General features: G+C 41.9%; 1 protein-coding gene across 14 annotated transcripts in view; it reads right to left on the bottom strand.

Moving 5' to 3' along the window:
- The window catches only part of RAI14 (retinoic acid induced 14), a 176,587-nt gene that overhangs the window by 96,901 nt on the left and 54,289 nt on the right, over positions 1 to 25,397 (bottom strand). For 3 of the 14 annotated variants that reach the window (XM_063664707.1, XM_063664708.1, XM_054487013.2), the window contains exon 2: positions 19,498 to 19,664. The exons of the other annotated variants lie outside the window; for them this stretch is intronic. In XM_063664707.1, the coding sequence (XP_063520777.1) occupies positions 19,498 to 19,629 (132 nt within the window). In that variant the 5' untranslated portion in view covers positions 19,630 to 19,664. The remainder of the gene's footprint in view (positions 1 to 19,497; positions 19,665 to 25,397) is intronic. 14 annotated transcript variants of the gene reach the window in all.

The raw sequence follows: 25,397 nt of genomic DNA, 5'->3' as shown, positions 1-25,397 counted from the left end.
TAGACCATAAGATGAATAACATTTGGAATTTCTTTATACAAGTTAGAGTGTTCACATTTTCTAGTTTTCAAGATGATGACTACAACAACTTTCAAAGTTACTTGGAAGATTTATGTTGTAAGAAAGGCGCTTTTCCAAATTACCACATGCAATTGTAAATGCCAAGTAATATTTAGTGCATTCAGTTGTTGAAATGTAAGGCAGATTGTGAAACTTACTAAAAGCTTTTACATACAGAGACTTTAACACTCAGAGATGATGAAAAATTTAAAAAATCTTCAGTAATTAAGGACATAGGACACCTAAAATGCTAAAGACCTGGTGTAAGTATATACTCTAGCTTTTCATTAAGTTTGATAGTATGATTTCTTTACAAAACTTTTGCATATATAAACAAGATTCACCATAGACAAGTTTCAAAGATACAGAAAATTTAAAAATAAAAATGAAACCACTATCAGTCCTATCACTCAAGAACTACCCCGCCCATTTTTTCTTATCAGTGCATATTTTTTTCTACGCATATAGCAAATATTTTGATCAATAGCCCACTTTTCTCACCAAGTAACATATGCTGAACTTTTTTCCTATCAATAAAGAGCTACATCAACATTTTTTAAAGCTAAACAATATTAAACATCTAGGTTGCCACCAGGTTTTCATTATAAACAGCTCCACCTTTAGCATCTTTCAACCTTCATGTCTGTGTAGCATGGTGTGACTTCAAGAATAAATGAGATGGTCGGGCGCGGTGGCTCACACCTGTAATCCCAGCACTTTGGGAGGCTGAGGCAGGCAGATCATAAGGTCAGGAGTTTGAGACCAGCCTGGCCAACATAGTGAAACCCTGTCTCTTCTAAAAATACAAAAATTAGCTGGACATGGTGATACGTGCCTGTAATCCCAGCTACTCAGGAGCCGAGGCAGGAGAATTGCTTGAACCTGGGTGGCAGAGCTTGCAGTGAGCCGAGATTGCGCCACTGCACTCCAGCCTACGCAACAGAGCAAGACTCTTGTCAAAAAAAAAAAGAAGAATAAATGAGATATGCACAAATACTGCTGGAACCTTCCTGGCCTGCCAGTTAATGCCCCAATTCATACATTTACAATTTTTTTAATCTTTCAGATCACTAATGACATCACTCAATAGAAATCCTTTTCCTTCTACTCCTTCTACTAAAAAGCCTTTAGGGGCTGAGATAAAAACCTTGGTATGTCTTCTGTTGCACCAGCATTAGAGACAAAAGCCTACTGCTGAGGATAGAGAACCACAAAGTTACCCACTTTCAGAAAGAGGGGGGTCATATACCTCCTTCAGAAGTTACTAAAAGATAACAGAGGTAGCCCTGCTAATACCAGCTTCCTAGACTATATCAGAACACCGGGGAGCGGGCAATCAGAATCCCTCAAGGGAAGAGCAGTGCTCGTTCCTTCAGGCACTCCAGCCCCCAAGTTCACTGCCCCCACCCCCTGCCCACCAACTGGTGGGGTCATCAACGGAATCACACGGAGACCAGGGTGGCCTAAAGTGGGGAAGACCAACATCGCTTTCACTGGCTGCTCATCTGCTAAGGCAGTAGGTTGGCTGATTTCTCTGTGTTCCTCTGAGCCACAGAGAAGAAAAGAACTGGAGAGAAAAGTGTGGCAGGGCAGTAGCTCCAGAGAAGCAGCCTATGTACCCCCAGCTGGGAGTGGCAGGGATGAGTGAGTTTCCTGGGACACTACATTATGAAGCCTGACTTGCGCTATCTTGCCTGTATCCCAACCAAGATGGCTGCCCTTGGGGGAGAGGACCCCTGCAGCAGGAGGGCAGCAGGAAAAGTTGGAAAAGGTCCAAATGAAGGCAGAGCCCGAGTCATGGAGCTGAGATGTGGGACACTGAGCTAACATCTGAGCAGCAATAAGAGGACAGCATCTGTATTCAGCTGAGCAGAGAGGTGTGCATTCACCTTCCCAGTGACCCCAGTGCTTCCTCTCTGTCCCCAACCTTTGGGGGCGACAGGTTGATCCCAAATGAGGAAGAGGCAGAAGGAGAAAAAGGACAGAATGCCCTCTATCTCTTCTCTCCCTTCAGGTGCTTTAGAGAAGGGTCCAGATGCTCTAGGTGAAAGAGAGATTTAAATCAAGTTTGAGATTCACTTTTTGAACTGGATTACTCTGAAAGCTTATGGAGGTTGAACACTGTGATGGGACAGGAAAGGGAGGTTCTACCTGGCATGGTTGAAATCAGCAACTAGAGAGAAATAAAGACCCTTTCAAATGTACACCTCATGAACTTGAGCAGTTCAATAAATCAATTACATCTCAAATATGGTTAAATGCACATGTTCAATAGGAGCATTCGAGTACTAACACAGACCTGGGCTCATATCCTGGCTTATTCATTCATTCGCTTATTTAGCAGTATTCATTGAGCACCTTCTATGCATTGGACAGACCTGTGAACAAGAACTACAAAGCCCTGTGCTCTGGGAAGTTAAATTCCAGGTGTATGTATAATGCTGGAGAATTTCCTTAACCTTGTGCCTCAGATTTCTCATGGAATCTTGCTCTGATATTCCTCCTCTGATCCATTCCTAAAATTCATGGAAATAGAATATAATAAAACAACCTTTTTTCTCAAAGTAACATACACTTCAAACAAATAAACTGAGCAGATCAGTTTGTGTTTCAGAAACACAAGTACAAGTCACATTGAGGCTTCTCAACACAGAGAAGTTACTCTCCAAGCTCTCAGGATAGAGCGAGGATAGTGGCTATGAGAAAGTCAGGAATAGCTTGGCTTGCGTTAATTATAGCCTTATTATCATTGTTTCTAGGTGTACTGGGGAAAAATCCTCTAAGTAATCCTACTAGAGAAAAAATATATATACGTATTATATATATATATAAATGACTTTAAAATATATATCATAAATATATAACATATATATATGACTTTTAAATATCAAGCAGGTACCAGGCGCCTGTAATCCCAGCACTTTGGGAGTCCAGGAGGGTGGATCACTTGAGGTTAGGAGTTCGAGACCAGCCTGGCCAACACGGCGAAACCCCTCTCTACTAAAAATACAAAAATTAGCCGGGCATGGTGGCATACTCCTGTAGTCTCAGCTACTCAGGAGGCTGAGGCAGGAGGATTGCTTGAACCCGGGAGGCAGAGGGTGCAGTGAGCCAAGATCACGCCACTGCACTCTAGCCTGAGTGACAGAGCAAGACTCTGTCAAAAAAAAAAAAAAAAAAAAATTCAAGCAGGGTAAATATTTTGCAGAATTATTGGTAAGAGCTAGTACCTGTATAAGTTAAGATCAGAACTGTCTTGGTAAAATTAGTGACAGTGGTCTGCACACTCATTGCCATTGCTCTTTCTATATATACTGTCGAGTCCATGGGCCACATTTATCTGGCTCTTTGTAGTGATTAAAACCCCTCCTGCGCAAGGGTCCATCGGCTGCAGCTGAACCCCATGGCAGAACAGAAAGACAACCTAGAGCATGCTTCAAACACCACCTTCCCTAGCAGCAGGGCAGCCCAGGCCACTTGGGCAGTCCCTAGATCACTGGTTGTCCCTAGGCATGCCCAATGCTGGCCGATCCCATGTTGGACTTGCACTTCTGCTTTTTCTGACCACCCCATCTCCAGGGGCCACTCCCATTTCCAGGGCCTGTGGTCATCTCCGAGGAGTCTTTAGGAGACTGAAAACAGACAGCAGGCGGCCGAGGCATTCCCTTTCCTGACCTGTCCCTCCACTCCACCGGGCTCCTGGGATGACTGCCCTGCAAAGCCTCCCTGAGCACATGGCCCCCTGGCCGCATCAGGACTCCTGGAAGGTCAGGCCATTCGTTTTTGGGTTAATTCTCAACTGCCTTGCTTTGAATAAGTGTAAACTTCAGCCAGCCAGTGCAAGCACAGTGTTTTCAACTGTCCTCTATCAAAACAGAAGTTGAGATGACAATGTTTACAAAGAAAGTTTATCACAGTAGCAGCAAATTAACTATTCATTTATTTTTTTCCCCCAGATGAGTTCTGAGATGCTTATTACCTTTTTTTCTTTTTGTTCCTGCAAAAGAGAAGCACTTAGGCAGCTGAGTGCCCAGGAACTGGGAAACAGAAAAACAATGTGGAAGGAAGATGGCTTTGCCCACAGCCTCCGCATATCCAGGCTGGAAAATGCAAAAACTTCCACAGGTCAAAAGTCCCAAGGCCATTTTCTCTTGCCTGTTCTAAAGTAAATAAGTAGATGCACAAATACACAGATGTTTAATAGAAGAGTTCATCTAAGGTATATCATTGCAAGATAATTTATCATTCACTTAAAACATAAAATAAATCCCTAATATTACTTTGTTAGATAAAGTATCTTTATTTTAGGTGAAGATAAGTATGTAATTTAAATATATGTATGTGAGTATATTTTCTCAATTTACTATAGTATACATTTTTATCTATTTATTTTAAGGCCTTAGAAACAAAACATAACCACATAACCAAACATTGTAAGAAGGGGGATAAAAATCCACACCCATACTTTAATATTCTACTAAAAACAAAGAGCATTTTGTTGTATTTCCCTTAAGTGAACTTTCCTAAGTTATCTCATTTCTAGCATAACTGATATTTGTCCTGCTTTCTTTTACTCTGATATATCAAAGGTAGCCTTATGGGGCAATAAATTGTTCTGTTTTTCTTGTTTTTGCTTTTGCTTTTTCTTCCTTTCTTTTGAGATGGAGTTTCACTCTTGTTGCCCAGGCTGGGAGTGCAATGGCACGGCCTCAGCTCACTGTAACCTCTACCTACCAGGTTCAAGCGATTCTCCTGCCCCAGCCTCCAGAGTAGCTGGGATTACAGGCGCCCACCACCACACCCAGCTAATTTTTGTATTTTTAGTAGAGATGAGGTTTCACCATGTTGGCCAGGCTGGTCTTGAACTCCTGACCTCAAGTGATCCTCCTGCCTCGGCCTCCCAAAGTGCTAGGATTACAGGCGTGGCCCACCATGCCTGGCCCTGTTTTTATTTTTTATTCTTTTTCGAGACAGGGTCTCAGTTTGTCTCCCAAGCTGGAGTGCAGCGGCAGGATCTTGGCTCATTGCAACCTCTGCCTCCCGGGTTCAAGTGATTCTTGTGCCTCTGCCTCCCGAGTAGCAGAGACTACAGGTGCATGCCACTAAGCCCAGCTAATTTTTGTATTATTAGTAGATACGGGGTTTTGCCATGTTGACCAGTCTAGTCTTGAACTGCCGCTTCAAGAGACCTGCCTGCTTCAGCCTCCCAGAGTGCTGGGATTACAGGCGTGAGCCACCATCCATGCCTGGCCAATAAATTGTTATTTTATAAGATACATAAAATTCCATAAAGTTTTATACTTATTTAACTCAACATTCATTTGTTAACATGTAGGTTATTTTTAGGAAAGTGATACACAGGACATAGCTAGTACTACATTTGTGCATATAAAGACACCAGCAAAGTATGAGAGCACTGGATATCAATCACTGCAGAAAATGCTTACCATGATAACAATAGGTGAAAACTAGTATTTTTATTATGGAAATACTTAAACATATCAAAAAATAGAGTGGATAATTCATCATCCTGCTTCAATGACTATCAACTCATGTCAGTCTCATGCCTTTCAGCTGTAACCCCATTTTAGACCCTTGCCTGCCAGATCATCTGAATTAATCCCAGACCACATAGCACAGCATCAATAAATATTTCAGTATGTGTCTCTAAACAATGAGAACTTTAAAAAAAAAAAATGAACACAATAATACATCTTTAGAAAAAATTATACTAGTGCCTTAATACATCAAATATTCTGCTGGTATCCAAATTTTCCCAACTGTCTCATGAATTTTTCTTGGTTTGATGGAATCAGGTTACAAGTGAGGTTCATACATTGCAAATGGTGGCTCTGTCTCATGAGTCTCTTAATTTATGAGTTTCTTCTTCCTGCCCCAACCCCCTTTTCTTTTAATCCACTTGTTGAAGAAGCCAGGTGGATTCTAGAGTGGCTCATGCTCTTGATTCTGACTAATCCTATCTCATCATGACATTTAACATGTTTTCCTATCTTCAGTATTTCGCATTAATTGGCAATAGGATTTAGAGGCTGACCAGATTCAAGTTGAATATTTTGGCAACAATAAATACTTCATAGAAGGTAGTATGTACTTCCATCTGGAAGCACAAAATGTCTGGTGGCCTCTCTCTTTTCTTGAAGTCACTGGGGTCTTTCAAGGATTTTTAATATTTTTAGTGTTTTATTATAAAAATTACAAAAATTAAAAGTTCAAACAAAAGGAAAGAAAAGAATATAATGAAGCCCCATGTATTCATCCTTCAGCTTTTGTGTGTGTGTGTGTGTGTGTGTGTGTGTGTGTGTGCGTGTCTGTGTGTAGACAGGCACTTGCTCTGTCACTCAGGCTGGAGGGCGGTGGTGCAATCACAGCTCACTGCAGCCTCGACTTCCCGGGCTCAAGCAATCCTCCTGCCCCAGCCTCCCAAGTAGCTGGGTCTACAGGTGTGTGCCACTACACCTGCCTAATTTTTGTATTTTTTGTAGAGACATGGTCTCATTGTGTTGTCCAGGCTGGTTTTGAACTCCTGGGCTCAAAGGATCCACCCACATATACCTACCAAGTGCTAGGCATGAGCCACCACACTTGCATCACTAGCTTTATCAAATAACTCACTTATCTGCCTCACCTTTATCGATGCCCTCACTCATTCCCTGTAGAAACCTAGATTATGTAAGCAAAATCCAGACATTTTATAATTTCAACTCTCAATATTTCAGTGTGTATCTCTGAAATCTTTTGTCTATCTGTTTAGAGACAGGGTCTGTTGCCCAGGCTGGAGTGCAGTGACACCATCATGGCTCACTGCAGCCTTAAACTCCTGAACTCAAGAGCTCCTCCCCAGCCTCAGCCTTGTAGCTGGGAGTACAGGTGCCACCACACCTGGCTAATTTTTAAACATTTTTTTTTTGTAGAAACACGGTGTATTAGTCTGTTCTCATGCTGCTAATAAAGATATACCTGTGACTGGGTAATTTATAAAGGAAAGAAGTTTAATTGACTCACAGTTCCAGATGGCTGGGGAGACCTCACAATCATGGCAGAAGACGAAGGAAGAGCAAAGGCACACCTCACATGGTAGCAGGCAAAGACAGAGCATGTGCAGGGGAGCTCCCCTTTATAAAACCATGAGATCTTGTGTGACTTGTTCACTATCACGAGAACAGCACAGGAAAAATCGCCCCGTGATTCAATTACCTCCCACTGGGTCCCTCCCATGGAGTGAGGATTATTACAATTCAAGGTGAGATTTGGTTAGGGCACAAAGCCAAACCATAGCATTCTGCCCCTGGCCCCTCCCAAATCTCATGTTCTCACATTTCAAAACCAATCATGCCTTCCCAACGGCCCCCCACAAAGTCTTAACTCATTTCAGCATTAACTCAAAAGTCCACAGTCCAAAGTCTCATCTGAGACAAGACAAGTCCCTTCCATCCATGAGCCAGTAAAATTAAAAGCAAGTTGGTTACTTCCTAGATACAGTGGGGGTACAGATATTGAGTAAATATAGCCCTTCCAAATGGGAGAAATTGGCCAAAACAAAGGGGCTACAGGCCCCATACAAGTCCAAAATCCAGAGGGGGAGCCAAATCTTTAAGATGATCCCTTGTGACTACAAGTCTCACACCCAGGTCACACTGCTTTCACAGGCTGCTTTCACAGGCTGGCATTGAGTGTCTGTGGCTTTCCCAAGTGCACGGTGCAAGCTGTCAGTGGATCCACCATTCTGGGCTCTGTAGGACAGTGGCCTTCTTCTCACAGCTCCACTAGGCAGTGCCCCAGTGGGGACTCTGTGTGGGGGTTTGCACTTCACATTTATCTTCCACACTGCCCTAGCAGAGGTTCCCCATGAGGGCCCCACCCCCATGCAAACTTCTGCCTGGATATCCAGGCATTTCCATACATCCTCTGATATCTAGGTGGAGGTTCCCAAACCTCAATTGTTGATTTCTGGGCACCTGTAGGCTCAACGCCATGCGGAAGCTGCCAAGGCTTGAGGCTTGCACCCTCTGAAGCCACAGCCCAAGCTGTACCTTGGCCCCTTTGAGCCATGGCTGGAGCAGGTGGTATGCAGGACACCAAGTCCATAGGCTGCACACAACAAGAGGGCCCCAGGCCTGGCCCAGGAAACCCTTTTATTCTCCTAGGCCTCTGGACCTGTGATGGGAGGGGGCGCCACAAAGGTCTCTGACACATCCTGGAGACATCCTCCTCATAGTCTTGGTGATTAACATTCAGCTTCTTGTTACTTATGCAAATTTCTACAACAGACTTGAATTTCTTCCCAGAAAATTGGTTTTTCTTTTCTATTGCATCATCAAGCTGCAAATTTTCCAAACTTTTATGCTCTGCTTTCTCTTTAATGCTTTGCCACTTAGAAATTTCTTCCACCAGATACCCTAAATCATCTCTCTCAACGTCAAAGTTCCACAGATCTCTAGGGCAGGGGCAAAATCCTGCCAGTCTCTTTGCTAAAACATAACAAGAGTGACCTTTACTCCATTTCCCAACAAGCTCCTCATCTCCATCTGAGACCACTTCAGCCTAGACTTCATTGTCCATATCACTATCAGCATTTTGGTCAAAGCCATTCAACAAGGCTTCTCTAGGAAGTTCCAAACTTTCCCACATCTTCCTGTCTTCTTCTGAGTCCTCCTAACTGTCTCAACCTCTGCTTGTTACCCAGTTCCCAAGTCACTTCCACATTTTTGGGTATCTTTACAGCAGTACCTCATTCTCTGCAGTACCATTTACTGTATTAGTCTGTTCTTATGCTGCTAATAAAGACATACTGAGATTAGGTAATTTATAAAGGAAACAGGTTTAATGAATTCACAGTTATGCATTACTGGGGAGACCTCACAATCATGGGGGAACACAAAAAAGAGCAAAAGCACATCTTACATGGTGGCAGGTAAAGAGAGAGCATGTGCAGAAGAACTCGCCTTTATAAAACCATCAGATCTCATGAGACTTATTCACTATCCTGAGAACAGCATGGGAAAAATCTGCCCTCATGATTCAATTACCTCCCACCAGGTCCCTCCCATGGCACATGGGGATTATTACAATTCAACCAATTATCACAGGGTGATATGGTTTGGCCCTGTGTCCCCATCCAAATCTCACCTTGGATTGTAATTCCCAGTGTTAGGGGAGGGACCTGGTGGGAGATCATTGGATCATGGGGGTGGATTTCCCCCTTGCTGTTCTTGTGATAGTGTGTCCTCATGAGGTCTGGTTATTTGAAAGTGTGTAGCACCTCTCCCTTCACTCACTCTTTCTCCTGCCAACATGTGAAGATGTGCTTGCTTCCCCTTCACCCTTCCACCATAAGTTTCATGAGGCCTCCCCGGCCATGCCTCCAGTACAGCTTGTGGAACTATGAGTCAATTAAACCTCTTTTCTTTATAAATTACCGAGTTCCAATAGTTCTTTATAGCAGTGTGAGAAGAAGCTAATACACAAGGGTCTTGCTATGTTGCCTGGGCTGTTCTCAAACTCCTGGCTGGCCTCAAGCAATCCTCCCACCTCAACCTCCCAAAGTACTGGGATTATACGCATGAGCCACCGTGTCTGGCCTCTCTGAAATCTTTTAAAAAATACTATTATAACATCTAAATATTTTAAGAATAATTCCTTAATATCATCAAATAACAAAAGTATTCACATTTTAAAACTGTATTGTAATGTATTTGTGGCTTTTTTTTTTTTTTTTTTTTTGAGATGCAGTTTCGCTCCTGTTGCCCAGGCTAGAGTGCAATGGCACAATCTCGGCTCACTGCAGCCTCTGCCTTCCAGGTCCAAGCGATTCTCCTGCCTCAGCCTCCCAAGTAGCTGATTACACACATGCGCCACCACTGCTGGCTAAATTTTGTATTTAGTAGAGACAGGGTTTCACCATGTTGGTCAGGCTGGTCTCAAACTCCTGACCTCAAGTGATCCACCCACCTCAGCCTCCCAAAGTGCTGGGATTACAGGCATGAGCCACCGTGCCCGGCCAGCATCTTATTTTAATTGCAGCGCTTGGTTATTGGTGACGTGTTCTTCATGTTCAGTTAGTAGCTGTGAGTTGTCTTCTGATGTCCTCTGCTTGTTTTATTTTTGAGTTGATGAGCTTACAATAAAGACTGGTAGCCATTTTGGCTACAAATATTTTCTGTCTGGTATTTGCCTACCAAGTGGGAATGGGGTGGGAGAGTCTTCCCTCTTGACTATCCACTACACAATAAACTTAAGCTTTCTAATTTAAGTGTACTTTGTGACTTCTTCTATTGCTTCTAAGCTCACGATGTCTTTCTTCCTTCAAACATAGAATGAAAATTCAATTCTTTTTTTTTCTAGCTTCACTAAGTCACCACATCACTAATTACATTCAGGTCTTCCATGACCCCTAAATCACAGACACTGACAGAAAATAATGCTTCATAATGGTCATATATTTCTAAACAATTTGAATCCTTTCGCAGACTACCCATCAATTTTGTTCCTAAAGAAAAATTCCAATCCCTTTTAGAGAAAGGGAAACCCTGTCACCTAGTTTTAAAGCACTCAAAATAATTAGAACTTTAATTAGTTCTATCTAAGAATAAAAAGTAGAGATTAATTTAAATCATAATGAAGTTTTTTTTTTTTTTTTTCCTCTCTCTCTCTCTCCAATGGCTTCTTCTTTAACTGTTACCAACATATTTTACAGAGACCCAGGCTTTTTCATGGGAGCACATTTAAGAAGCACAAGCTTGGTAACCTAGGAGACCCCACCTCTCCATTCTCCCAGAGCCTATTGCCTTAGAAAAGCAACTTTAATTTAACAGATGGCCAGTTTTCTCAGCCTCAATCAAATGGACAGGAGTAACAGAAGAAAAGTAAAGCTCAAATATTACCACAACTATAGTCCTAGATTTACTTTCAAGCAAGAATTCCCACGGTAGCAGAGTAGGATTGTGGTGCAAAGTCCCAAGGAAAACTAAGCTACAGGTTAAGACACCAAGGCAATGCATTGGAGGCTCTGAGAATCAACTCCTGATCCTTGAAGCAGCATCCTTTTTTCTATTTGAACTTCAGTTCTGTCCTTGAATGCTGACAGAGAGCTGTTTCCTGATCTCTGTTCTCAGAATTCTCTTGGCTTGGATTTCTCAGTCCACTTGCCAGTTTTATCACTTTACTCTTGTTCTCCATGGCTTCCTATCACGCCATGGGGAGTTAGGGGAAAGTGTTCACTGATAGCCCACATATGACTTGTGGGTTACAATTTATTAGATTCTAGTTTTGCCCAAATACCGGGCATACTTTAATAACCAAAACATTTCATTATCTGGATAGAAATGCGTATCTTATCAAGCAGATTTAAAGGATATGGTATCTGTCCTTTAGAAAGGAACAACTAGGCCAGGTGTGGTGGCTCACACCTGTAATCCCAGCACTTTGGGAGGCTGAGGCAGGTGGATCACTTGAGGTCAGGAGTTCAAGACCAGCCTGGCCAACATGGTGAAAGCCCACCTCTACTAAAATACAAAAATTAGCTTGGCGTGGTAGTGCACACCTGTAATCCTAGCTACTCAGAAGGCTGAGGCAGGAGAATCGCTTGAATCCAGGAGGCAGAGTTTGCAGTGAGCCGAGATTGTGCCACCACACTCCAGCCTGGGCAACAGAGCGAAAACTCCATCTCAAAAATAAATAAATAAAAGGAGTTAGTGTATAAAATACTGCTTTATGCCATAATAAAGATAATAATAATACTTAAGGCAAAAAGTCACACCAAGGCAAAAAAGCATAGACCAAGCAATTTCCTAGCGTGAATATTGAAATTTTGAAGCATATGTAAATACCAGTCCACAGCCCATATCATAAGTAATGCTTATATCATCAACAGAAATTTAGGGGTGATGAGTATATTAAAACTAAATATATGGTCAACTCACTCATGTATTAAAACAAAAGATTGATTCAAACAATTAAGTGATATTATACATGTAAAAGCACATTGTTAACATTTAACATTTAGCTTTTATTAAATCAGGTGAAATTTCACTTTTCTTATATAATGTAGGCCCAGACTACCACTTCCTCATCTCCACTATGCAATGGTTAATGTTATGTGTCAAGGTGGCTAAGCTATGGTGCTGTTATTTGGTCAAACACCAGTCTAGATATTGCTGTGAATGTACTTTTTAGATATGATTAACACTTAAATCAGTAGACTTTGAGTAAAGAGGAGCACCTTCCATAATGTACGTGGGCTTCATCCAAATAGTCGAAGACCAAAAGACTGAGATCTCACACAAAAAAGGTGTTCTGTCTCCAAACTGCATTTTGACTTGAAATACCAACTCTTCTTTGAGTCTCCAGCCTGTCAGGCTGCCCTACAGATTCTGATTCTGCCAGCCCACAATCACATGAGCCAATTCCTTAGAATCAATCAATCTCCTCTTTTTTCTCTCTATAGATAAATAAACATCCTATATAAACATCTATATATAGGTATATAGATAAACATCCTATTGCCTGTGTTTCTCTGGAGAACTCTAATATATACCCTCACCATCACTCCACAGTGGATCCATTAAATAAGATGAAGTGGGTTTTTTTTTTTTTGAGACAGGGTCTCACTTTGTCACCCAGGCTGGAGTGCGGTGGTGCAATCTTGGCTCACTGCAACCTCTGCCTCCCAGTTTCAAGCGATTCCACCATGCCTGGCTAATTTTTGTATTTTTTTAAATTTATTTATAAATTTCTGTATTTTTAGTAGAAACGGGGTTTCACCATGTTAGTCAGGCTGGTCTCAAACTCCTGACCTCCAGTGATCTGCCCACCTCAGCCTCCCAAAGTGCTGGGATTCCCAAAGTGGTGCAATCTTGGCTCACTGCAACCTCCACCTCCCTGGTTCAAGTGATTCTCCTGCCTCGGCCTCCCGAGTAGCTGGAATTAAAAGAGCACAACACCGCACCCAGCTAATTTTTGTATTTTTAGTAGAGACGGGGTTTCACCATGCTGGCCAGGCTGGTACCAAACTCCTGACCTCCAATGATCTGCCCACCTCAGCCTCCCAAAGTGCTAGGATTACAGGCGTGAGCCATCGCGCCTGGCAGAGATTAAGTTTGTATTTCTCTGCTTGTCACCACATCACACAACAATGCTTTACAAATTTTCACTAAAACTGGAGGGGATGTTAGTCTTCTAGAGCTGCCATTACAAAATCCCACAGACTGGAGGCTGGAAATCCAAGATCAAGGTGTCACCCAGCAGGCTGATGTCTCCTGGGACCTCTCGCCTTGGCTTGCAGACAGCTGCTCACTGTGTCACCACATGGACTTTTTTCTGTGCATGTACATCCCTTGTGTGTGTCTCTTCATGAGTCCAAATTTTCTCCTCGTATAAGGATACTAGTCATACTAGATTAGGGCCCACCCTAAAGGCCTCATGTTAACTTTATGTCCAAATACAGTGACAGTCTGAGGAACTGGGGGTTTGGATTTCAACATATCACTTTGGGGGTTGGGGCAGGGCCACAACTCAGCTCATAACAGAGGGTCTATCTAAAAAGATCTACATATAGACTACATGGCATACATAAAACTCACTTTCAGGGGGAGGCACCAAAAGAACAGCTCTCCTCTAGAGCAGTTAAAAGTGTCCAGCCAAGGCCAGGCATGGTGGCTCACACCTGTAATAATCCCAGCACTCTGGGAGGCCGAGGTGGGTGGATTACCTGAGGTCAGGAGTTCAAGACCAGCCTGGCCAACGTGGTGAAACCCTGGCTCTACTAAAACTACAAAATAGTTGGGCGTGGTGGCACGCACCTGTAAGCCCAGCTACTTGGGAGGCTGAGTCAGGAGAACCTCTTGAACCCAGGAAGCAGAGGCTGCAGTGAGCACAGATTCCATCACTGCATTCCAGCCTGGGTGACAGGGCAAGGCTCCATCTCAAAAAAAAAAGTGTCCATTCAAGAAGAACATGAACTTATATTTAGAGACCAGTTGGCAGAGAAAATAAGAAATCATTTAAAATAAAAGCCCTAAGTCCAAGCCATAAAGGCAGACACGGAATTGCTGGCATTGATTTGCCACATGAACAATATCTTGTGTATTGCTCAATCTAGAAAGCAGCAGAGATTTACTTTTTTGAGCCTGGCTAATGATTCTCCCTGCAAGCTAGATGGTCATAATACATTTAGTTGCTAAATCCCTCTTGAGCTCTGGACTAGGCATGATGTGAGATCCTTGTATTATTTTTAACATATGTACATATTTTACATATCTACATATTTATGTACATAAATATATGTACATATTTTATATGTATGTATACAATATACATACATACACATCTATATACATATATATATATACATCTACATCTACATACATACACACACATATCTATATAAACAACATAGTTTTGATCACAAGCCATTCAGAGTCCAGATATCAGAAGTAATATCTATGGACAACAACGGGATGCCGAAGACCTTACAGAAGACAGGGAAGGAAAAAAAGGCAATGAGAAGAAAGAGAGTTAAGAGAGGAGAAGGAAGAAAGGGGGAAATATAAGAAATAGGGGAAGGGAAGCCATGTGGGAAGGCAGGTCTTTGTTCCTCACCTCTCTGTGGGCTGTCATGGAGTCCCACCTCTGACTAATAATAGCAACAACAACAAAAATTACGTGCACTCTTGTAATCCCAGCTACTCCGGAGGCTGAGCATGGAGGATCACTTGAGCCCAGGAGTTTGTGGCCCGCCTGGGCAACATAGTGAGAACTATCCCTAATAAGTAAAAAAAGTAAAAAATAAAAGCCAGAACTCTACATGTGAATAGCACATGTAGATTTCCAAAAACTTTTCACCTCTGTTATCCCTCACATACTCCAAACAGCCCAGTGAGACCTCATGAAAGTGCTATTACTTTTATTAGACAAGTAAAAAATAAAATCTGCCGGGCGCAGTGGCTCACGCCTGTAATCCCTGCACTTTGGGAGGCCGAGATGGGTGGATCACAAGGTCAGGAGATCGAGACCATCCTGGCTAACACGGTGAAACCCCGTCTCTACTAAAAATACAAAAAATTAGCCGGGCGTGGTGGCGGGCGCCTGTAGTCCCAGCTACTCGGGAGGCTGAGGCAGGAGAATGGCATGAACCCGGGAGGCGGAGCTTGCAGTGAGCCGAGATTGCGCCACTGCACTCCAGCCTGGGCGACAGAGCGAGACTCCGTCTCAAAAAAAAAAAAATCTGAGACATGGTCATAGAATGACTTTCAGAGTCTGGAAGCGATTGAACATTTTATACACTAACTTGACTCTATATAAATGATAAACAACCCATCATCCTCCCTTAAATTTTTGGTTTACACATAATCAAACTATATGATACATATACATTTTTTAAATTATGTGTCCATTCTTTTTCTGCAAAACTTCTTTTTGGTTTAACACTTTGTGAGCTAATCGTTTGTTTAGCTTTAAGTATATCTCACTTGCAAATAAGCTCTGAGAAGAAATAAATATTTACTGGGGAAAATAACTGTCATAATATCATAAGGAAGAACTCTTATTCCTAACTAGAAGCCAATTCTTCTCCTTCTAATGTAGCTTTCCAAACACCACAAGTTTTTCTATAATTATTTAAATTTTTTTTTTTTTTTTAATCTTAGGAAGACAATGTAATTGGTGAACTTTTAGTAATGGAGACAGAGTGGGGTACAGATAATATGGCTCTTGTCCAGAAATAAAATCAGGTTAGGGCTGATCTTAAGACTTTATTTTAAAGAGTTACCACAAAAAATATCTTTGAATTGGAAAGAAAGTCAGTCCCTGGCTTCGCTGGTGCATCTTACACCTTGATATTACCACCTAGCATATAGCTCAGAGTTCAGTTACTGACATGCCATTGACCAGACATTTCAGCCTGGCTTTTAGATGAAAACCCAGGCTCCAGTTCAAAGCTAGAAGGTGATACGTGCCCTGGGATAGAGTTCAGATACTATATTTCAGGTCTTTGTGTTAAGGTCTTAGCTTTTAGTCCAGTGTGCAACCACAGTAACTCAGGGAAGAACAGTGCAAGGACATTCAAGGAGTCCCTTTCTATAAATTTACAAACTGCTCACATACCGTGGCAGAGATTTTCCACAAAGGGTGCAGTAAGATTTCTGTTCCCATATACTCTACAGAACCACCTTGCATCAAGAGGCATAATCTATTTATCCTCCCTTTGAATATGAGCGGGATGTTGTGACAGTCTCAACGGATGGAAGGTGGCAGAAGCAATGCTGTATGATTTCCAAGGCTAGGCCATGACAGGGGATGGATGAGGTCTCCGTTTAGCTCTCTCAGGATGTTTGCTTTTGGAACCCAGCCACCATGCTGTGAGAAAGCCAGGGCCAACGGGGCACCAGCGTTCTGGCCAAAAGCCTCAGTTAAGGTCTTAGGTGACAGCCAGCATTATCCGTCAGATGCTGAGGGAATGAGCCACCAGGTAATTCCAGCCCCCATCCTTTCAGTCTCCCCAGCTGAAGTTCCACATCAGAGATCAGAGACGAGCTGTCCCTGTTGTACCCTGTCCAGAGAATTGGTGAGTGTAATAAAGGTTTGTTTTACGCCACTAAAAATAGTAGTCATTTGTCAAACATCCCTACTAACTAGAACATACAGTACCGGCTAAATGAATGCTCAGAGGCAGAAAGAATTAACTTATTGATTTTCATTTTGTGCATTACGGGTCTTGAATCTGTCCTGGAGGTGGGGAGAGTAGGCAAGAAGTGGGGAAAAAAATTTAAGTGCCACCTTTCCAGCGCAGGTACTATTCATGGTACAACAAAACTTCAATTCCTCCAAAACCCCCATGAGGTTAAGTCCTCATAGGAACTGATCTCCATTTTAAAGATGAGGAAGCTGGGGCACAGCAAGGTTTAGTAACTTACCCAAGATCATACAGGATGTGGTAGAGTTGAAATTTGATCCCCTCTCTGCCTGACCCAAAATTCACAATCTTTTGATTCTCCAGGTAGATCCCAACCTGGGGGCTTTGGCCCTGAACTGAGAATGGGGGAGGGTAGAGAAGGGTCCTCAGTTTGGTGGGGATGAGAAAAGATCCTGAATCCCTGAGCACCATTGTGTGTAATATGCTACATACACACAGTTTTCAAATATAGTAAGTTTCATGATAATTGTAATTGAAATCCACTTAATACATTTTGATCTCGTCATTATGTGTCTTCTCAACCAACAGACCACAGAACATCTAAAAGTTATTAAAGATCTGTGAACTCTGTGTATGTTAGAACAGGTTTCTCATGTTTAAAAATGTTGAGAACCACTAACCACATACCTTATGGTGTGTAATTAACATTCATGCCTGGTCAGTTGGACAACTGTGTTACCACAAGAAAACACAAGAGTTGTAAATGACCAAATTCATCTGCATTTATTTACTGAAGGTGGTCACCACATGTTCTCTTAAATAATGGGCAGCCACAATTCACTAATTTGCTAGCTGTTGTTCCCATCGGGCACTGGCCAGCATTCTGTCCTAAGGAAATGGTGATATACTGTGCCTTCCCATTTTCCACACCCTGCAGCCAGTGACAGTGATTGTGGTCAGAAGAGAATGAGTTTTTCTCCATCCTCTCCTTGCCTTCCCTCTGTCCTTTAGGATGTCCTACTGAGTAAACATTCTGCTTCCCTCTGAAAAAGAAGCTTAAGAGCAGGGTTGGAAGGATGTGGTGGTGACAGGCTTGGGAACAACTTCATTACCCATCAGGAATGTAGAGCAAGTTCACTGCCCTCCCTGAGAAACAGGAGCCGGATCTGTGCTCATGAGGAAAGAATGCCAGTACTTAAAGCCTTCTTCTGACAAAAGACCCACAACTTCAGCAGAGTTCTTTGCCCTCACATTCACAGGGGATGCAGAGCAAAAGACACAGAGCCACCCCTCAGCCAGCAAAAGACAGGCATGGGTGGGGTGACTGGGATTTGCACTCTCTTCCCACATCTGTCTTCTTCAGTTGCAGTAATCAGAATTCACGTCTTTAAGGAGGCCTTGCTTAGGGACTACACGTCTTACCTTGTAACCATCCCTACCCCTGCTCTCTTGCTGTCCTTAAGCTCTTGAATCACTGCATTCCACAAGGATTTTTTTCCCCCACAAAATGGGCAAGTTAAAGGAGGGGAATTACAATATCCTAATGAAGTCGGTTAGGGTCAAACAACTAAGACATTCCACCTCATAAAACTGCATTGTATTAAAATTGCAAGCATATTTTTAAGCCTATGTTTCTATATACCAAAACCCATGATTTCTACTTGTAAGCTGTTCAGCTCTGGTTAAATGACGAAAGAAGAAATTAAGAAGTATGCTTTTCAAAATCTTGATTTTTATTATCATTAACTTTAGCATGCCAACAATTCAAAGACTTTTTTGTGGTCACTCTTTAAAATAAATAGTCTTAAAATGAACCACAATTAGTCACAGTGTAAGTCATAAATGAAAGAAATGCATGTGTTTTAGCTTACTAAATGCACAACTAAAATCCATTATACACACACAAACACACACACATGCACACATACACATATATAATGCTGAATATATCAACATACAAGTTAAGATTTATATACTGGCCACCAGCAGTGAGAGAACATATCTCCTGACCATAAAGAAGCAGCATTTCACCTATTACGAAAAATACATTGTGAGGGGGATGAGGCTGCAGCCTGCAGGATCCTCCATCAATCTCCACTAAAATCTTGAAAATCTACCAACCACAGTGGAAGGCAGAAGAGGAAGAAAACTCCTCTCCATGGATTTCTGGCCTAACCAGGGTCTCTCCCTTTCCTCTCAAAGAAGAAAGACCTAGAAAGCAGGAGAAAGGAGTGAAAAGATAAGAAATGTGCAAGAGAAGACATTTTAAGAAATTAACCCAAAACTTGACCGGGCGCAGTGGCTCACACCTGTAATCCCAACACTTTGGGAGGCTGAGGTGGGTGAATCACTTGAGGTCACGAGTTCAAGACCAACCTGACCAACATGGCAAAACCCTGTCTCTACTAAAAATACAAAAATTAACCAGGCATGGTGGCGCACACCTGTAGTCCCAGCTACTTGGGAGGCCGTGGCAGGAGAATCACTTGAACCCAGGAGGTGGAGGTTACAGTGAGCCAAGATTGCACCACTGCACTCCAGCCTGGGCAACAAAAGCGAGACTCCGTCTCAATTAAAAAAAAAAAAAAAAAAAAAAAACGTAATCCAAAACTTGTAATTAGCTACCCACATGACAAAAGCTACTGACCACTCCTGACTTTCCTCAGCATCTTTTCTGGATGGAGGCAGATCAGCTGACCCAGGAGGTACAGGGGAATAGCCCAAAGGGAACTGTCACAACCAGGGAGCCTCAGCCTCACCTGGATTATCATGTACAAATTTCCACTCACCTCAAACAATGTGGGCATGTAAATCCACCTATACTTGTCCTTTGAAATCTGTGCATTTTTTGTAGTACAGAATATTTGCCTGTTTGCCTTGTCTTTTGCCACAAATAACTGCAGATGTATGTTATCAGGCATTTCCAGTGTTAGAGTTCTTTACAGATTTCAAATTCCTAGAGGACAGGAAATATGGTTGTTTTTCTTGCACTGTACTGTAACTACACACATATTGCATACAAATACATAAATTCCTGCCAGGAAATGCTTTTTCTTTTTTTAAAAAAGCCTCATTTCCTTTAAAGTGTCCAGTATTGTAAGAATTTTGGGAAGACTGATGATTACATCTTTATAACTGAGGTAACTGTGATTCACTCATTCACTCATTCATTCAACAGTTTTACTGACCACCTCTTATGTGCCAGGCTGGAGATTGAGCAGTGAAACCCCCAGAGCCTAAGTCCTGATAGGGTACTGCTCTAGGGAGAAGACAGTTCACAAACAAATACATTATGAACAAACAGGTAACATGTGAAGGGTTAGAAGTATTTAAAAAGTTAAAATGAAAGAATAGGAAGCGAGAAGAATGTGTGATTTTACTCAAGGGGTGGGAGGTGTCAGGAAAAGACTTTTTAGTTGGCAACTGTGCAAAGACGAGGCAAAGAGCCTTTTGAGGCAGGGTATACCAAGTCAAAGCGAGACAGGAATAATACAGGGTGGTTCAGGAGAATAGAAAATTCCAGGCAGCAGTTTCACGTGACTAGTAAAAAGAAACTGTTGAAATTACCTGCAGAAGCTAGGGACTGATAAGACCCTGAAATACCGGGACGTGGCCCAAGCTGGCTAAGATCAACTGGACCCAAAATGACGCTGGATCTGACCTAGGTTCCTCTTAGAACCTCATTATGTGCTCATTAGCATAGTCAATCAACCCCCACCAGTGCCATGATAGTTTCAGGAACACCCATATTTGGTATAAAAACGGTGACACCACAGCTCCAAGAAATCTCCACCACCTTCCAGGAATTTTCATGAATATTCTCCACCTTGGTGAATGAAGCCCATAAAGGTAGCAGGCCCAAACCCCCTCACACGCGCGACTCTCCTGAGTATGCCCGCACTCCCCTTCCCCCTTGAGGGTGTACTTTTCCCTTTGCAATAAATCTCCGTACTTCTATAATTTTCTGACTCATGAATTCCTTCTTGGGATGGTGTCGAGCACCTGGACACCAGGTGAGGTTGAGATCCTGCCAGCATTTGGACCTCCTCTAGCCCACCATATCAAAAGGCCCTGAAGCTGAGGTGGACAGGTAGACAGAGGAACCAACTGCAAGTGAGGATCCCTTCCCCTGTCCACTTTGATGGCTAAAGTCATTGATCCTTCCAGCATAGCTGTTTTCAAGGTTGGGCTACTGCAATTCTAATCTTAATAGAATCAGCAAACCAACAAGTTCCTTATCAAAGAGGTGGACAGAAACAGTAAATAAAAAACAGAATCCTGGAGCTAAAACTTTTTGACAATGCAACGAAGGTATTGGGAAACAGTATGCTTCATGTTAAATATTCCTGCTGATATTTTATTCCACAAAACAGGGTTAATTATTATTATATGCCATTGGATTTTAAAGCTGAAGAGTTCTTGCTTCCTTTCCTGTCCAATAATTACACTTAGATTTCTTACTTATATTGGCAAATGATCAAGATCATATGACATTGACTCCAGCAAGGAGTGAAACCACTCAGAAGAAATCAAATAGAAAATCAATCTGGCTTCCTTGCTGGAATGCCCACTAGCAGGCACATACACTTAGTTTTGCTTCCCTCTGTATCCCCGTCCCAGATAACCCAACGCCACCTTTATGTGGTTTCTTCTCTAAAAATTTGAAGTTATTTTGCACATCTCATCTGTGTTTAATGTGACTTTCAAAGGCTCTTCTGAGAACAATGAGTTGAGCAACAGAAACCAACAAACAGAAGTCTAAAATGACATTAATGAACAGAAAAAAAATTAGAAATATGGTAATAGAGCTTTTATAAGTTGACACTTAGAAATTTATGTAAGAATGTAAACGCATTCTTCATGTAGAACAGTAGAACTGTACCTATTACTCAAAAGAAAATAAATTCAAAGGCCGGGCGAGGTGGCTCATGCCTGAAATCCCAGCACTTTGGGAGGCCAAGGCAGGCAGATCATGAAGTCAGGAGTTCGAGACCAGCCTGGCCAATATGGTGAAACCCTGTCTCTACTAAAAATACAAAATTAGCCAGGCATGGTGGCGCATGCCTGTAATCCCAGCTACTCGGAGGCTGAGGCAGGAGAATTGTTTGAAACCAGGAGGCGGAGGTTGTGATGAGCCAAGATTGTGTCATTGCACTCCAAGCCTGGGTGACGGAGTGAGACTCCATCTCAAAAAAAAAAAAAAAAAAAGGAAAAGGAAAGAAATTCAAATACAGCAATAAAGACCAGGATAGTAGGACTGTCTCAGGAAATTACACCCATAGACAATGAAGCCATCTAAGAATTTCCCATTAAAGAGCTCCTCAGCCGAGTATGGCGGCTCATGCCTATAATCCCAATACTTTGGGAGTCAAAGGAAGGAAGGTCAGTTGAGACCAAGAGTTCAAGACCAGCTTGAGTAACACAGTGAGACATTATCTTTATAAAACAATGTTTAAAATTTTTTTAAAAAAGAAACAGATCCTCAGTGAAGGATAAGGGTCTTCCTTTTTAAGTTTTGAGGTTTTTTTTTTTTTTTTTCCTAATAACTCCAGTATTAGAAAGTTCTGTTGAGTCCAGAAGTTCAAGACCAGCTACTCAGGAGGCTGAAGTAGGATAGCTTCAGCCCACAAAATGACCTCAATCCCATCTCTCTTGAAACTCTGCCTATCTTGTGAGATCCTCCCTTTAGTGAGTCTCTCCTTCCCCTCTGTAATCCCTCTCTTGGGTGTGACAATTGTCTTCTTTGAACCTCTTCACCACTGTCTGTGTTCTCTAATCCCACTCCATGTTATCCTTGGCCTCATCCTTATCCACCATCCTCACCAGCCCTACATCATAAGCTCTCAGAAGACAGGGACTGAATGAAGGTTGAAAAGTTACCTATTGGGTACAATGTTGGGTACAAGTGGCACTTAGATTCTATCCTAAATATTATTCTTCCACATGTAAATGTTTTGTGCCCCACCACCCCATAAAAAGTTTTTGTTTTCAGAAGGCAAGGACAATGTCTCTCATTTTATGTATGCTCTGGAACCTTGCATCTAGTAGGTACTAAATATGTATTCTTACATCTTTACATAATTCTTTCTAAAGCTGCCTTTCTCCAAGGTTGCTCTATTCTTCAAGACACCCATATTTTTTATATTAAAAAATATTACCACATGGCATATCCCCTCCCCCACAACCTTCCTTTTTCTTTGATATTCACAATGTTCATTAATACGTTAAAGGCACTGAGAAGTCCTGTAATAAAGAGACCTGACATGACATTTCCCAAACCCGTTTGTCACAAACTTTTCTTGCTTATGACACCTGTTAATATCTAGCAGTTGTCACTTGGAAAAACTGTCATAGTGTATCTGAACATCCTTATATATAACTCAGTGCTCAGTAAATAACATACATAAGGCATTTTATCATTTAGAAAGCACTTTCAACACATCATTACAACTGAATTCCCTCGATAAACAGACTTGAAAAGTAGGAAAGTATAACGAAAAGCAAGCACTCTCTTGCTTTCCTCTAGTCCTATGCTACTTCTCACCCAGCACTCCTTCCTTCCTTCATGCACGTGTCAACTGAAAGCTCCCTTTCACTGTCACCGGGAGACACTAAAGGTACAATGTGACTTGACCTATTCCTCCCACTGAGACTTGTTCCAATCACCTTGGAACTCAAGAGAGTTTTTAAATATAAACTCCAAATTGTTCCTTTTCCTCTTAAGGAAAGAAAGGTAAGTTTTAGGCTCAGGAAATGTACCTTGAAGACAGAATTTAGGTGATTTGATTAGTGATGTTTATAACTTAAAGGAAACTCATAAAGTTCCAAATTTGGGGATATATCAATAAAGATTAGGTTCTACTGTATATAAAAGGAAACCCCAAATAAAGTGGTTTTAACTAGAGAGAAGTCTATACATATAAAGAGAGGCTTAGAGGAGTCAGCCCAGAGCTGGCATGATAGTCCTAAGGAAATTTGAAATTGGGGCTCCCTCAATCTATAGGTTCCACTGACTTAACAAGATCATCCCAAGGTTCAAGATGGCAGCAAGCATGCTAACCATCAATTCCTCATCTCAGATAGAATAAAAGGAAAAAAAAAATAGAATAAGGAAAAAAAGGTGGTGTACCTTTCAGCAGCATACAAGGATCCTTTGACAAGGCCTTCCACCTATTTTACCTCAGTTCAGGCTGCTGTAACAGAATACTGCAGACTGGGTGGCTTAAACAATAGACATTTATTTGTGACACTTCTGGAGGCTGGGAAGTCCAAGATCACATCAGAGTTGGTGTCTGGTAAAAGCCTGATTCCTGGTTCATAGACAGCTGTCTTCTTGCTGTGCCCTCACATGGCAGAAGGGATGAAGTAGCTCTCTGGGGGCTTTTTAATAAGGGCAATAATCTCATTCATGAGGGTTCCATCCCTATTGTCAGGCCTCTGAGCCCAAGCCAAGCCATCACATCCCCTGTGACTTGCACGTATACATCCAGATGGCCTGAAGTAACTGAAGATCCACAAAAGAAGTAAAAATAACCTTAACTGATGACATTCCATCATTGTGATTTGTTTCTGCCCCACCCTCACTGATCAATGTACTTTGTAATCTCCGCCACCCTTAAGAATGTTCTTTATAATTTCCCCCACCCTTAAGAAGGTTCTTTGTAATTCTCCCCACCCTTGAGAATATACTTTGTGAGATGCACCCCCTGCCCGCAAAACATTGCTCTTAACTTCACTGCCTATCCCAAAACCTATAAGAACTAATGATAATCCACCACCCTTTGCTGATTCTTTTCGGACTCAGCCCGCCTCCACCCAGGTGAAATAAACAGCCATGTTGCTCACATAAAGCCTGTTTGGTGGTCTCTTCACACGGACGCGCATGAAACCTATGACCTAATCACTTCCCAAAGGCCTCATCTCTAAACACCAGTCATCTTGGGCATTAGGATTTCAACAGAGTAATTTTGGGGGGACACAAACATTCAGTCCATAGCACCCCCCATCACTTCTCTTTGACCAGGTCAAACCTAGTCAGTCAAACGTAGTTCAAAGAAGGCTAGGAAACTCTTTTTTTTTTTTTTTTTTTTTTTTTTTACTTTTTAAAAAAATTTAATTTAATTTTAAGTTCTGGGATACATGTGCAGGATGTGCAGGTTTCTTTTTTTTTTTTTTTTTTTTTTCTTTTATTGTAATTATTATTATTATTATTATTATTATTATTATTATTATACTTTAGGTTTTATGGAAACTCTTTTAACTGAATTCACTGCATCCCAAATAAAAGATAAGGTTCTTTTACTAAGAAAGGATAGCAAATATATTGAATAGTCTACTAGAAATCTCTTCTGCTGGAAGAACACATGTCAGAAATTTTACAATCTTGGCATGCTGAGCAGAAGTCATTTAGTCCAATGTTTCTGAAGCTCGCTCATTGATAAGAATCACCTGCATGAGCTAGGTGGTGGAGGGATGGTGCGGGGAGATCCTCACTGAAATGCAGCTCCCTGGTTCCACCCAGACCTACTGAACCAGAATCTTCAAGGAGAGGACCTGGGAATCCCTGTTCTTAACAAGCACCTTATGTGATTCTCATCATCACTAAAGTTTGGAAACACTAAAATCTAATCTTCCACCCACTTAGTGGCCCCTCAGCAAATGCCTGAGGCTAAGGGCCCTAGAGTCAGTC

The sequence above is a fragment of the Pongo pygmaeus genome, chromosome 4 (assembly GCF_028885625.2).
Source record: "Pongo pygmaeus isolate AG05252 chromosome 4, NHGRI_mPonPyg2-v2.0_pri, whole genome shotgun sequence".
NCBI lineage: Eukaryota > Metazoa > Chordata > Mammalia > Primates > Hominidae > Pongo > Pongo pygmaeus.
Note: the sequence above shows the minus strand (reverse complement) of the source record. Positions and strands in the feature narration are given on the sequence as shown.